The sequence below is a fragment of the Bufo gargarizans genome, chromosome 8, assembly GCF_014858855.1.
Source record: "Bufo gargarizans isolate SCDJY-AF-19 chromosome 8, ASM1485885v1, whole genome shotgun sequence".
Classification (NCBI taxonomy): Eukaryota; Metazoa; Chordata; class Amphibia; order Anura; family Bufonidae; genus Bufo; species Bufo gargarizans.
This window is the reverse complement of record NC_058087.1, coordinates 146167631-146183777: the sequence shown is the minus strand read 5'-3', so window position 1 is coordinate 146183777 and position 16147 is coordinate 146167631. Positions and strand designations below refer to the sequence as shown.

General features: G+C 46.1%; 1 protein-coding gene across 1 annotated transcript in view; it reads left to right on the top strand.

The window, feature by feature from the left end:
* Positions 1-3317: 3317 nt before the first annotated feature.
* Positions 3318-16147, top strand: part of CPPED1 (calcineurin like phosphoesterase domain containing 1) — a 107508-nt gene continuing 94678 nt past the window's right edge. The window contains exons 1-2 of the mRNA XM_044304754.1: positions 3318-3455; positions 11467-11685. Of these exons, the coding sequence (XP_044160689.1) occupies positions 3392-3455; positions 11467-11685 (283 nt within the window). The 5' untranslated portion in view covers positions 3318-3391. The remainder of the gene's footprint in view (positions 3456-11466; positions 11686-16147) is intronic.

The window sequence follows — 16147 nt, the reverse complement described above, 5'->3', positions numbered from 1 at the left end:
TGATTTTCACGCATCACTTGTGCGTCGCGTGAAAATCGCAGCATGCTCTATTTTGTGCATTTTTCACGTAACGCAGGTCCCATAGAAATGAATGAGGTTGCGTGAAAATCCCAAGCATCCGCAAGCAAGTGCGGATGCGGTGCGATTTTCACGCACGATTGCTAGGAGACGATCGGGATGGGGACCCGATCATTATTATTTTCCCTTATAACATGGTTATAAGGGAAAATAATAGCATTCTGAATACAGAATGCAAAGTAAAATAGCGCTGGAGGGGTTAAAAAAAAACAATATTTAACTCCCCTTAATCCACTTGATCGCGCAGCCGGCATCTCCTTCTGTCTTCATCTGTGCTGTGTGCAGAAACAGGACCTGTGGTGACGTCACTCCGGTCATCACATGATCCGTCACATGATCTTTTACCATGGTGATGGCCCATGTGATGACCGGAGTGACGTCACCACAGGTCCTGTTCCTCCACACAGCAAAGAAAGAAGACCGAAGAGATGTCGGCTGCGCGATCAAGTAGATTAAGGCGAGTTACATTTTATTTTTATTTTTTTAACCCCTCCAGCGCTATTATACTATGCATTCTGTATTCAGAATGCTATTATTTTTCCCTTATAACCATGTTATAAGGGAAAATAATACAATCTACAGAACACCGATCCCAAGCCCGAACTTCTGTGAAGAAGTTCGGGTTTGGGTACCAAACATGCCGATTTTTCTCACGCGAGTGCAAAACGCATTACAATGTTTTGCACTCGCGCTGAAAAATCGTGCATGTTCCCGCAACGCACCCGCACCTTTTCCCGCAACGCCCGTGTGAAAGAGGCCTAAGTGATAAAAAAAAAAAAGAAGAAGGTTCATTTTTCCGCCCTCCCTCAGGGTGCGCCCGAAGGCAGCCGCTTGGTCTGCCTTATGGTAGCACCGGCCCTGCCTCCAGCGTGCTAATGACTGGTTCCATAATGGAAGTGGTCAGGTCACTAGCATTTGCACTATATGCTCTGGCAGCATAGGGAGTAGTGTTTGCTATGCCATCGCTTGTCCCCATCCAGCGGCAGATCGTTATTAGAGAGCACAATAGGCCGCCGGCAAACAATGATTTTGAAGCCTGCAATGGGCAACAGTGTTACAGGGAATTCACATCAGCGTTTTTCCTTTCCGGTATTGACATCTGTCATAGGGTCTTAAAACCGGAGGAAAACGATTCAGTTTTGTCCCCATTCAATGTCAATAGGGACAAAACTGAACAGAACAGAGTGCCCCAAAATGCATTCCCTTCCGTTTGGTTGCATTACCATGCTGGGCTCAAAGGTGCTGCAAGCAGCGTTTTTCAGTGCGTCATGGGATCCGTTTTCTTGGATACAAGAGAAAATGGATCTGACACCCACTGGCTTACAATGGTTTTAGTGCCAGATCCGTCATCGCTATTTTAGAGATAATACAACCGGATCTGTTCTGGATCCAGCAAAAAACGCTGGTGTCAAAGTAGTCTTAGGCCTCTTTCACACGGGCGAGATTTCCGCGTGGGTGCAATGGGTGAGGTGAACGCATTGCACCCGCACTGAATCCGGACCCATTCATTTCTATGGGGCTGTGCACATGAGCGGTGATTTTCATGCATCACTTGTGCGTTGTGTGAAAATCGCAGCAAGCTCTATATTGTGCGTTTTTAGGCCCCTTAGAAGTGAATAGGGCTGCGTGAAAATCGCAAGCAAGTGCAGATACGGGGCGATTTTCATGCATGGTTGCTAGGAGATGATCGGGATGGGATGGTCCCCATCATTGAATTGGTCCGTGATCCATCCGCACCTTCCAGATTGCAGACCTATTCAAGTGAATGGGTCCGCATCCGGCCAGCACAAGTTTGTGTGCATGAGCCCTTATTGGCGCAGTGTGCATGATGCTGTTAACCTGTTCCCAACTGCCTTAGGCTACTTTCACACTAGCGTTCGATCGGATCCGTTCTGAACGGATCCGATCATATTAATGCAGACGGAGGCTCCGTTCAGAACGGATCCGTCTGCATTAAATTGGCAAAAAAAAGCTAAGTGTGAAATTAGCCTGAGCGGATCCGTCCAGACTTTTACATTGAAAGTCAATGGGGGACGGATCCGCTTGAAGATTGAGCCATATTGTGGCATCTTCAAACGGATCCGTCCCCATTGACTTACATTATAAGTCTGGACGGATCCGCACGCCTCCGCACGGCCAGGCGGACACCCGAACGCTGCAAGCAGCGTTCAGGTGTCCGCCTGCTGAGCGGAGCGGAGGCTGAACGCCGCCAGACTGATGCATTCTGAGCGGATCCGCATCCATTCAGACTGCATCAGGGCTGGACGGAAGCGTTCGGGTCCGCTCGTGAGCCCCTTCAAACGGAGCTCACGAGCGGACCGACGAACGCTAGTGTGAAAGTAGCCTTATGTATATATACGTTGCCAGGTTGGACTGTAAATATGACGACTGCTGGCACATGCAGTAATAAATGTAAAAAAATAAATAAATGATAATAATAATTCCAGGTCATTAAGGGGTTAAAGAGTCCTGGACTCTTCTCCCTGTCATTTTGGATTTCATTTACTGGAGGAAGGTAAACCTCACTGAGCATGTGCGGGATGTGAACTGGGTTAAGTTAGGTGTACCACCTTGGCGCAATGTGCATGGTGCTGCTGAAGAAGAGTCCTGGACTCTTCTCCCAGTAGACTATTGCATATACGGTACATGGATTTGCTGTGGGCAGACAGCCGTAGAACTCCATGCTGGTATTTTAAGGGTATATGCACACGATCGGGATTGCATGCAGATTTGCCCGTTGAAAATCCACAGCGTAGGTCATGTACATTGTATTCTATGAGAATTTGAAATTCTCATGCCCACGATGCGGATTTTGACCTACGGTGCGGATCCGCACCATGGCGATATATTTTATTTTTCCTGTCGGATTTTCTCCATTCACTTCAATGGGGGAGAGGAAAATCCGGACCAATTGATGCAGATGGACCGCACGGATCTCCCTGCGAACACTTGCGGATTTCAGTGCGGATCGTCCGCACATAAATCCTGAACGTGTGCAGGGGGCCTAATGGTCCCAAAACCAAGTGAGAAACTCCCTTTATGATGACATATATTATTGGTGTTATTCTTTATTCCTGAAACAGAAGACAGCATAAAGAGCAGGAGGGTAAAACTAGGCGAGCAGCCCCGGGACAGGACGGCCGCAGCGCTCGCACCGACGTCCCGAGGGACAGAAACCGCAGGGCACCGCCCAGGCTTATCAATCAACACCCCGATGCGAGCCGTGCCATCCAGCTCTGCTCCTGCCAGGCAGTAAGAGCGGATTGCCGAGTGTATCAGGAAGTCTAGCGGCGGAGTTCTTGTCTCCTTCAGGATGGCGGAGGGCCGGGAAGTGTTCTTGAGAGCTCGGGGCAGGACCTTCACTTCATTCCGAGAAGGTAGAGACCTGACTCGGGGGTAGAACTATCTAGTGCACCGGTCTGCCACCAGCTGCTGAGACACTACTACTCCTAGCATCCGGCCGTGTCGGGAGTCGTAGTTCATGGCATGCTGCAGTGCCATAGGTTGCAGAATAGGAGTAAGCAGTGCATTTGGAGCATGGCAGTCCTGGCAGGGGGCATAGATGTACAGATAGGTTTGGCACACAGGACTGGTGCCCTGTTGGTGACGCTCCTGGCACCACGTATGGCACCGTAGAAACCTATGACCATACAATTCTACCACAACCGAAGTATAAGTAAAACCTGTGTTTGGGGTACGTTCACATATGCAGTATCGGATGCGGCGGATGGCAGCCTGCCGGAGTTCACCGGATAAATCATTGCTGGATTGTACAGTTCACCGCCAGAGCCCCATTGATTATAGTGGGGTCCAGCAGTGATCCGGCTGCTTTGTGGCACAAATGCCAGGTTTCGGACGGACAAATAACGTTTTTTGTCTTGCCGACAGTCGGCATTTATTCCAGAACAGGATACTGGAAGAGCCGGATGTGAACCGCACCTGTGAGCTGTGTACCCGGCAGTTACCTGCGACAGGCGGTAACCATTGTACTAAGGATAAGGCTACCTTCACACTAGCGTTAGAAGGATCCGGCAGGCAGTTCCGGCAACCCGTATGCAAACGGATATCTTTTTTTTTTCGGATCCCTTAGGCTTATGCATTGAGATACTGGATCCGTCTTTCCGGTATCATCCGGAATAACGGATCCAGTATTAAATAATTTCAAAGCTAGAAAGAACTGCGCATGCACAAACTGGAAAACCGGAGCGGCAATTTCTAGAATACTTGGTACCAGATCCGGCATTAATACATTTCAATGGAAATTAATGCCGGCAAGTGCGGTACCGGGATTTTGTCTGGAAAAAATACTGCAGCAAGCTGCTGTATTTTGTCCGGTCAAATACCGTACAAGGGATGAAACGGAAGACATCCTAATGCAAACTGAACGGATTGCTTTCCATTCAGAATGTATTGGGACAAAACTGATGCGTTTTTTTCTTCTGGTATTGAGACCCTTTACCGGATTTAGAATAAGCTAGTGTGAAAGTAGCCTTACGCAGATTTGTGATATGGCCATGTGCCTGTTTTAGGCGAAAGTAGCGCAGGCAAATACCTTTATATGTTTGCGTTCACTTTCATTAAAGGGTCTGTACGGGTTCAGGAGGAAACCGAACAACACAGGGGATCCACCTGCAATAATAAAAAAAAAAAAGTGATCATTACTTACCTGGCAGATCCATTTAGGGTCCATTCAAACGTCCATATGTGTTTTGTGGATCCGCAATTTGCGGATCTGCAAAACACGGACACCGGCAATGTGCGTTCCGCACATCGCCGCCACTCTCATAGAAAATGCCTTTTCTTGTCTGCAATTGCGGTCAAGAATAGGACATGTTCTATTTTTTTTTTTTTTTGCGAAACAGAAGTGCGGATCCGCAAATGCGGAATGCGGACAGCACATTCTGGCCCCATTGAAAATGAATGAGTCCGCACCTGTTCCGCAAAATTGCGGAACGGATGCGGACCCATTTTGCGGACGTGTGAATGGACCCTTAGGCCTAGTTCACACGAACGTTTTTTTTGCGGGTGTACGGGCCGTTTTTTTGTGTTCCGTATACGGTCCGTATACGGAACCATTCATTTCAATGGTTCCGCAAAAAAAACTGAATGTGTTCCGTATGCCTTCCGTTTCCGTTTTTCCGTTTTTCCGTTCCGTTGAAAGATAGAGCTTGTCCTATATTTGGCCGTAAATCACGGGTCGTGGCTCCATTCAAGTCAATGGATCCGCAAAAAAAACGGAACACATACGGAAATGCATCCGTATGTCTTCCGTTTCCGTTCCGTTTTTTCTGAACCATCTATTGAAAATGTTATGGCCAGCCCAATTTTTCCTATGTAATTACTGTAAACTGTACATGGCATACGGAAAAACGGAACGGAACAACGGAACGGAAACGGAAACACAACGGAACTCAAAAACGGAACAACGGATCCGTGAAAAACGGACCGCAAAAAACAATAAAAGCCATACGGTCGTGTGAACTAGGCCTTAGGCTGGTTTTACATCACTGTTCCATTCTTCTGATCTGTCCGAAGAGAAAAAAAATAAAAAACGGATCCTCTGCCTCCTTGATGCACATTTGGCATCCATTTGAGCCATTTCCATCAGAGATCCCTTTTTTCCTGCATGTGGGACTTAAAAACACTGATCTCAGACGGCAATGGCTCAAACTGATGCCAAATGTGCATCAAGGAGGCAGAGGATCCGTTTTTTATTTTTTTATTTATAAGATCCTGCTTTTTTTTTTTTTTTTTTTCTGTTCTTCTGATGGATCAGAATAATGGAAAAAGAAACGGTGATGTACCCAGCAAATTTCGAGCCACTGCCTGGATTTGTTTAACGTGGCTTCAGCAGAGCGGTGACATCACGCCGGTTGAGGCCAAAGTTTGACTGCAGCGGCCATGTATTGTTCATGTGACATCACTGCTGTAGCTGGGTATAAATATCCCAGCCAGGACCATCAGAACGCTAGCACGGTATATGCCAGGTAAGTAATTGCAGGTTGATCCCCTGTGTTGTCTGGTTTCCCTCCTGAAATTAGACAACCCCTTTAATTTTCCAGTATCTATGCAAAATCCATTTTTTCTTCACAGGATGTGTCATGGCGGTAGGTATAGGATTGGAGAGGTGCGTGCTTACATTATGGGAACAGCCTTTTAGACCATGAGTAGGGATGAGTGAAATTTTTGTTTTCAAGTTTGGCGTACAAGGTTCATACCTGATTCTTGTATGCCGAACTTGAAAACAGAAGTTCGCTTAATCATGATAATCAGTGAAGACACAGATGATGACTTCACAGCATGCCTTCTAGTGCCTCTGCCAGAGGGAATCCCGCGACATCAAGGATTTCACTAGGAACCGCTTCTGCACACGGGAACACTGCGCTCAGTGGGGCAGATTTATTAGACGGTATCTGTCAGCAGATTTGTCCCTATGACACTGGCTGACCTGTTACATGTGCGCTTGGCAGCTGAAGACATCTGTGTTGGTCCCATGTTCATGTGTGTCCGCATTGCTGAGAAAAGTGATATTTTAACCGCCTCAGGACCGCCGCACGCAGGATTGCGTCCTGGCGGCGGCCCTGTTATTCCTCCTGGACGCGCCGGCGCGTCATCTCTCGAGAGGCGAGATTTCCTGTGAACGCGCGCACACAGGAGCCCGCGTTCACAGGAACCGGAGGTAAATGAGTGCATCTACAGCCTGCCAGCGGCGATCATTCGCTGGCAGGCTGTAGATGCGATTTTTTTTTTTTTAACCCCAAAAAGGTATATATTAGACGCTGTTTTGATAACAGCGTCTAATATACCTGCTACCTGGTCCTCTGGTGGTCCCTTTTGCTTGGATCGACCACCAGAGGACACAGGCAGCTCTGTAATAAGTAGCACCAATCACTACACTACACTACACCCCCCCCCCCTTGTCACTTATTATCCCCTGATCGCCCCATATAGACTCCCTGATTCCCCCCCCCCCCCGTCATTGATCACCCCCCTGTAAGGCTCCATTCAGACGTCCGTATGTGTTTTGCGGATCCGTGAATCCGCAAAACACATACGGACGTCTGAATGGAGCCTTACAGGGGGGTGATCAATGACAGGGGGGTGATCAGGGAGTCTATATGGGGTGATCACCCCCCTGTCATTGATCCTCAGACGTCCGTATGTGTTTTGCGGATCCGCAAAACACGGACACCAGCAATGTGCTTTCTGGCAATGTGCGGATCCGCAAAATGCGGAACTATATAGAAAATGCCTTTTCTTGTCCGCAATTGCGGACAACAATAGGACATGTTCTATAGGCTCTACAAAAAACGCAGTGTTCGCCCGATCAGGCCTGATCTTGTGCGCGCACTTGCAGTTTTTTTCTGATCACTGCAAAAACACTTTAAAATCGCTGCGGCGCTATAAAGATCACTTTTGAGGGGCTTGGCGAGGTCATAGAAGATATTTTTTTTTGTTTGGCACAAGTTAGCGGAAAATTGATTATTATTATTTTTTTTCTTACAAAGTCTCATATTCCACTAAGGCCCCTTTCACACTTGAGGCAGGACGGATCCGGCAGGCTGGTCTCCCTGTCGGATCCGTCCTTCCGCTGTTTCGCCGTATCACCGGACCGCCGCTTTGTCCCTGTTGACTATAATGGGGGCGGAGCTCTGGCGGTGCACGGCGAAAGCCGCTGGACTAAAAAGTCGGACATGCAGGACTTTTTAGTCCGGCGGCTTTCGCCGCACTGCGCCGGAGCTCCGCCCCCGTCCCCATTATAGTCAATGGGGACGGAGCGGCGATACGGCGAAACAGCGGAAGGACGGATCCGACAGGGAGACCAGCCTGCCGGATCCGTCCTGCCGCAAGTGTGAAAGGGGCCTAACTTGTGACAAAAAATAAAATCTCACATGAACTCGCCATACCCCTCACGGAATCCAAATGCGTAATTTTTTTTTGACATTTATATTCCAGACTTCTTCTCACGCTTTAGGGCCCCTAAAATGCCAGGGCAGTATAAATACCCCACAAATGACCCCATTTCAGAAAGTAGACACCCCAAGGTATTCGCTGAGGGACATATTGAGTCCATGAAAGATTGAACTTTTTGTCACAAGTTAGCGGAAAGGGAAACTTTGTGAGAAAAAACAAAAAAAAATCATTTTCCGCTAACTTGTGCCAAAAAAAAAAAATCTATGAACTCGCCATGCCCCTCACGGAATACCTTGGGGTGTCTTCTTTCCAAAATGGGGTCACTTGTGGGGTATTTATACTGCCCTGGCATTTTAGGGGCCCTAAAGCGTGAGAATCCAAATGCCTAAAAATGCCCTCCTAAAAGATACTCATTGGAATTTGTATATAAAAAAAAAAAAAAAAAATCCCGGCAATGATTTATTCATCCACATCGATGAAATCTGGTTTGCCAGGGGATACGAGCTAAGTGGGTATGGATGTTGGGCAGAGCTCCTATGTCCTGGCAGACACCTTTCCCCTCCTTTTTTTTTTTTTTTTTTTTTTTTTTTTTTTTTTTGGCAGAGATTTTTTCATCCACATTGATGGATGCGAATGAAGAAATCTGTGCCGTTCATTTTTTTCTTTCAGCCCAGAGGCTGAGCGGAAAAAAAAATCTCATTACCTGTATGCTCAATATAAGGAGAATAGCAGAAACTCCTACTGCTGGCCATACATGTAATGATTGCGGAGACCCTCAAATGCCAGGGCAGTACAAACACCCCACAACTGACCCCATTTTGGAAAAAAGACACCCCAAGGTATTTGCTGAGGAGCATATTGAGTCCATGAAAGATTTAAATTTTTGTCCTAAGTTAGCGGAAAGTGAGACTTTGTGAGGAAAAAAAAAAAAATAATCAATTTCCGCTAACTTATGCCAAAAAAATAAATTTCTATGAACTTACCAGGCCCCTCATTGAATACCTTGGGGTGTCTTCTTTCCAAAGTGGGGTCACATGTGGGGTATTTATACTGCCCTGGCTTTTTAGGGGCCCTAAAGCGTGAGAAGAAGTCTGGGATCCAAATGTCTAAAAATGCCCTCCTAAAAGGAATTTGGGCCCCTTTGCGCATCTAGGCTGCAAAAAAGTGTGACACATCTGGTATCGCCGTACTCAGGAGAAGTTGGGGAATGTGTTTTGGGGTGTCTTTTTACATATACCCAAACTTTGTGTGAGAAATATCTCTGTCAAATGACAACTTTGTATAAAAAAATTGGAAAAGTTGTCTTTTAGAGAGACATTTCTCTCACCCAGCATGGGTATATGTAAAAGGGGGCCTCGTGTTCCCCTTTTGGATAGAGCTGTGCTTATGGATACACCCTGCCATAGACATCCGTGTGCTCGTACTCCGCTATCTCCTGCAGTCCCATAGACGCAGAACGCATGCATGACCATTTCTCCACTCAAATGGAGGAACACAGGGCCCTGACTGTCGTGATCAGCGGGGGCCCCTGTGGCTAGAATTTTTTTGAAGGGCATATTTTGAGAATGAAGGGGGCACAGTGATGGTGCAGCAGTGAGTCCCCTCCACAGTTTTTTTTTGAGAACTGCAGTGGCCCTGTTCACTAGCTGCTGGGCAGGTAGCCAGAAGTGTTGCTGTGAAAGTGATGCAGTACTGCACCATTGCTGCCGCCCCTACATTCTCAGGATCGGTGGCGATATGCCATCACTTTGAGGAAATCCCTTAGGATAGACCATCAATATGGATTGGTGGGGGTGCAACTCTTGGCACCTCCATCGATCATCTCTTTGTAGGATCTATGGCACAATCCAATTTAAGGGTCCATTCACATGTCCGCAATTTTGCGGAACGGGTGCGGACCTATTCATTTTCAATGGGGCTGGAAAAGAGTGCTGTCCGCATACGCACTTCCGTTCCGCCAAAAAATAGGAACATGTCCTATTCTTGTCCTCAGACACGGACAAGAAATTGCATTTCTATTGAAGTGCCTGGCATGTGCAGTCCGCTGGTGTCCGTGTTTTGCGGATCTGCAATTTGCGGACGTGTGAATGTAGCCTAAAGGGGTTATCCGTGAAATTGATATTGATGACCTATCCTTAGGATCGGCAGGGGTCCGACTACAGGGACTCTGCCAATAAGTTGTTGGAACAGACTGCAACACTCTTTGAGCACCACGGCCCCTTCCTAGGCCAGTGACGTCACTGTACATCAGTCACATGGCGTAGGCTCAACTCGGTTCCATTCAAGTGAATGGGGCTGAGCCGCTATACTGTGCTTGGTAAGCTGTGAAGAGAGCACAGCAGCCTCTTCAAACATGTGATCAGCGGTGGCAGACCCCCACCTATCTGATATTGATAACCTAGGCCTCATGCACACGACCATGCCGGTTTTTGCAGTCCGCGAATCCACAAAAACCGGAAGCTGCCCGTGTGCCTTCCGCAATTTGCGGATTGAAACCGGGCGGCCCATTGTAGACATGCCTATTCTTGTCCGCAAAACGGACTAGAATAGGACATGCTATATTTTTTTTTGCGGGGCCTCGGAACGGAAGCAACGGATGCGGGCCCACTATGGTCATGTGCATGAGGCCTTATCCAGAGGATGAAATTCCATCCTATCCTCAGTATCAAATTCCTGGATGTTGCCTATAATGAGATGAAGCTGCAGTGAACTGTAATACCGGACACAACCACTACTAAACATACGGCGCTGTATCTGGTAAAAACTGTCAGGGATGGGCCGCAGCGCCACGGCCCCTTCAGTCACCTGATCTCTGGAGTGCCAGGAGTCAGACCCCGCTCATCTGATATTGATTTCCTGTCCTATTGCGGTATCCTATTGACCCTGTCATAACAGCATAGCAACTTCTCCAATATTCTTATTTTTATTTTTTTTACTTATTGCCATTTATTTTGTTCTTTTTTTGATGTAATAATATATGTAACCGAAGGTCGTAAATCATCACTGTGTATTCTCATCAGCCCCAATTAACACAATAGGAAAAGGTGGACGCGAGATGAAACAGCCTTTGCGCTGGGATTTAGCGAGGACCCGTCGTCTTCTTCCAGACCGCACTAACCTCCCCCTGCCGGAGGCACCAATAATACACAGTTAGATTGCTTTCCCAGCATGGTACTGTCCCTCTTCCAGGGAATGGGTTATTTCCAAGGCAGCAAAGACGCAAACAATTGACTGCCCTCGGGAAGGATTTCACTTTGTTTATTGGAAAGGTCAGCAGCTTACAGATTTCTATCCTTCTGAGGAAAGTTCCTTTTTTTAATTTTTTTAGAAAATGTCGCCTTTTCATAATTGGCTCCTTGTTAAAGGTCCTGGAGATGAATATTTCGAGGCCTATTATTAGTACGTAATTACTAGGAGGATGTGGCCGCGTACACTGCCAAACTCTGTAACGTTTCTCTTTCTTTCTTCTTGGAGGTGACGAGAAGGAGTGGAAAGGACCGTTCTATTTTATACAAGGAGCAGACCCGCAGTTTGGCCTCATGAAATCCTGGGCAATTGGCGAAAGTGACTTTGGAGGAGATGAGTGGGAGGAGGAGATCAAATTAACAGAAGAGGCGGTGGAAGCCATCAATAAGTTGTGTCCCAAGCCAAAGTTCCTTGTCCTTTGTGGAGATCTCGTTCATTCCATGCCAGGTAGGTATTGGGAAGTAGATGGTGACCAGAGGACTGCGTTATCAGGGAGAGAATGGGTCTTATGAAGGTAATTGTGGATAATCCCATGTCTTGTGTGTTATGAATAGGGACATCGATAAAACAAACAAAAAAGTGCTTCATTAACCATTTAATGTCTGACCCTGAGGAGAAGATAGAAGTGTTTTTCTTTTTCCAGACTAGTGCTGTGAGGGCAATTACCCCAGCGTCTATGATTATGGGTTCCGATATGTAGCTATGTGATTGCAGGTTGCCCCCTGGCATTTCAGAGCAGACCTCCGACAATGCCAGTGACTAATGTCATTACAGTGGGAAGTTGTCACCTGTAAGGCCTCTTTCCCACGTCCGTGGTGACATTATGACGGTCAGTGGTTCATCTGTGAAGATGTCCATGAAGGATCCATATTTGGTCCATTTGTCTGTCGTTTGCCCTCCGTGTGTCATCTGTATTCCACGGACTCTGCTAGGCTGAAAATGAGTTTTCAGAGCATCTCCTACCAGTGGTCCGTGAAAAATCACTGAGAGGACACGCATGCCTTCAGTGTTGTCAGTGGTTTACACGGACCCATAGACTTCAGTGGGCATGTTTGGTCCACATCACTGACTGAAGTGGTGCACGCCTCTGTGTTTTTTCCGTACGGAACGGAATGCATTTTGGTGCGTTCCGCTTCATTCAGTTCAGTTTTGTCCCCATTGACAATTTATCTCAATGGCGGAATTGAAAGCACTAATGTGAAAGTAGCCTAAAAGGTCTCTGGTCATTTTGGACAGAAGCACTCTAAGGGGTTAATACATTTTTGTTACCTGTGTACTGCTCAGTTTACTGTTTTGTTTTATGATTTATTTATTTATTTTTGTGTGAAGACGTCTTTCACACCTTCTTGACTGATTATATAGTCGCTTTTTATCACAAATCCTAGGTTTTACACTTATCTATAAGACCTGACACGATTCACACTGTAGCTCGTTCTTGCTGGAGAATTTACAACTGGCTAATTAAGGCAATTGTATTACAGCGTGAATCCAGGGCTAGCAGAGTAATCAGGCTTGGCATGAGAATATTGATGGGCAGGTAGTTGTGTGTCATTCCGGCAGTGTGCCAGGTGTCCCTAAAGAGACCAGCTGTGAATGGAGACTTACTGGCAGTGCTCTATGGTATGGAGGCTTATAGGCAATGCTCCATGGGAAAATAATATGAAATGAGGTTTCTCCCTTGGAAAAAAATAACTATTTTCGCTAGCGCCACCTTGTGGAAGTGGCTGCCTGTGAGTCAAAATCCTACTTTTTAACAAGGGTACTGGCTCTCCTTAAAGAGACCAGCTGTATATGGAGACATAGTGGCAATGTTTCATGTGAGAGGAATATGCAAAGAGGTATCTCCTGATAAGGAATCCACCTCTCTAGCGCCACCTTATGAGTCAAAATCTGACTTTTTAATAATCATTGGGACATGGCAAGAAAAAATAGCCAAGCCGTACACAGCTGTTTTGAGGGGTCTTGCCCCTCCTCAGTATGGAGTAGGATTCTGGCTGGCTGAGTGTGTAGTCGTATCTTAAACTTAAAGGCTATGTACACCTTTGAGGACAATTTTTTTAAAATTATTGCATTGTACTTATTTTGAGCTAAAAATAATTTTTTCAATTTGTCTTTATTAAAAAAAATGGAATCCTTTTTTTGTGTACATGAGATGCTGTAGTAGCAGTCTGTGTATTTTCTGTCTTTTCCGTCAGTTGGGGAGCTGACAGGCTCCTTATCTCTGCTCTGGGACATTATAAACACTCATTATAGCTTAGTTCTTATCTTACTGATAAGTATGTGGCTTAGGCTACTTTCACACTCGCGTTTGGTGTGGATCCGTCATGGATCTGCACAGACGGATCTGTTCAGATAATACAACCGTCTGCATCCGTTCAGAATGGATCCGTTTGTATTATCTTTAACATAGCCAAGACGGATCTGTCTTGAACACCATTGAAACTCAATGGAGGACGGATCCATTTTCTATTGTGCCAAATTGTGTCATAGAAACCGGATCCGTCCCCGTTGACTTACATCGAGTGCCAGGACAGATCTGTTTGGCTCAGTTTCGTCAGACGGACACCAAAACGTTGCAAGCAGTGTTTTGGTGTCCGCCTCCAAAGCAGAATGGAGACGGAACGGAGACAAACTGATGCATTCTAAGCGAATCCTTTTCCATTCAGAATGCATTAGGGCAAAACGGATTAATTTTGGACCGCTTGTGCGGATCTCACAAACGGAAAGCCAAAACGCCAGTGTGAAAGTAGCCTTAAATAAGTGTTTATGACCTCTTAGTAGCTTAGTGATGAGGGTTATTGGATGACCGGCACAAAGTAAAAGTAAAAATACCAAGTCACATTTAGACCCTAATTTCAATTTTCATATATGTAGTTACTAATAACATGATATTCCAGAATCAGTTACTATTAGACTGACTTACCCCATATTTAATAAGATTCAGCCCTTAGTAACCAGTCTGGTTAATCTCCTGCAGCACAAAGGGGTCCTCTTACCACATGTTGCTTTCATTTATACACTGAGCAGACGGCAGATCTCCCTTCCCTGGTCTGCGCTGCTCCAACTCTGCATTGTCCCAGGCTGCTGAGTGAGGGAGTGTCTGCCAAGCGCAGGGACAGGGAGAAGTGCACACAGCCCAGGCACTGTTATCAGCTGCTGGGGAGGACCTGGCTCTAATCATTTACTTACAGTCCCTGGCTGTCAGTAATGGGACCTTGCATGCAGCCTGCTTCTGCGTCCTCCGTCCTTCAACACATAGACGGACCCTGCATAGCAACCTTATTTTAAGCACAGGTAAAAGAAGGCAGTACAGGGAACAAAAATGTGGAAGTAAGCTGTAATTGAATACACAGTAAAAAGTTGAACTAGGGCCGCCCAGGTGATATTAATCACCACAATCCAATACTCAAAAAATAAAAAATTCGACAGTTGTCCTTTAACCCTCTGTGACAGAATGGCTCAATATTTTTAATGAAGGCCAATTGAAAATGTTTTTTTTTATTTTTATTTATTTATTTTTTTAAAGCCCCAAATAAGTAACATGCAATCATAAACAAAAAATGCCTCCAAAGGTGTACATAGCCTTTAAACCCTATTTTGTAGTCCAAGAACACCTAATTTGGGAACCCTCATTAAAGGGAATCTGTCACCTAGTTTGAGCATATTAAACTGTTAACATATCAATGCGTCCTCCTTTCTTGCCCCTGAATTCTCGCTCAGCCGCAGTATCGCCGACTGCCTGCGCCTGTCCGATCCTACGGCTCCTGAGGGCAACAGTCTCAATAGTGTCACTAGGCATGCGCCGAGCCCAGTGACGTAATCAGAGCGCTGTTGCCTCAGGAGCTGTAGAATCGGACAGGCACTGCATTAGCAGTCCCATAAAAGTGAATGGAACTTTGGTTGCACACATGCATCACCGCTTCATTAACACAGGGGACTCTGGGACCCCCTTTCTCATGACTGTTGGGAGTCCCATTGGTCAGACCTTCTTTTTCTCATTATGTACACCTTTTGGGGGCAATTTTTTTTTTATTATTGCAGTGTACTCATTATATAGTAAACATTTTTTTTTCAATTGGTCTTTATTAAAAAATATGGAGTCCTTTTCTCTGTACAGAGCCTAGATGCTCTAGTAGAGTGAACTTAATTTTCTGTCTGATCCGTCAGTTGTGGAGCTGACGGGCTCCTTATCTCTGCTCTTTGACCTTTATAAACACTCATAAAAGCTAATTCCTGATTAGAATCTGGCTTAAATAAGTATTTATGACCTCTTAGTAATTTACAGATAAGGGTTATTAGATGACCAGCATAATGTGGAAGTGAAAGTATGATTCACGCAGCTAGAAAAACAGTTAACCCTTTGTGACAGAACAGCTCCGTATTTTTAACAAAGACCAATTTAAAAAAATGATTATAGCCCAAAATGAGTAAAAGGCAATCATAAAAAAAATTGCCCCCAAAGTTGTACATAGCCTTTTAAAGGGATTGTTTACCCCCGGGGGGTTTTCAGGCAGACCTCCCCTACGTGACTGAACATGCGGACAGAAGCAAGCATACTTACCTGCCCCCTGCCACTGGGTTCCGGCTTCTTCGCTCCCTCGCTTTTGCCTCCACTCTCTCTTTCTCAACAACTGGTTTAACATGGGTCATATGGCTGCTGCCACCAATGACTGACCGCAGCAATGACATGTCCCCCATGTGTCACGTGACATGATGCATGAGGGACACGTCACCACTACGGCTAGTCATTGGCTGCAGTAGCCACGTGACCCATGTCAAACGGATGTTGACATGGCGAGAGTGGAGTAGGTAAGTATGTATCACTCTGCAGGTCCAGCCCTGTGGGGGGGAGGATCTGGCCGAAACGTTCCTGGGGTGAACTGTCATTGCACTTATTAACACCATAAAG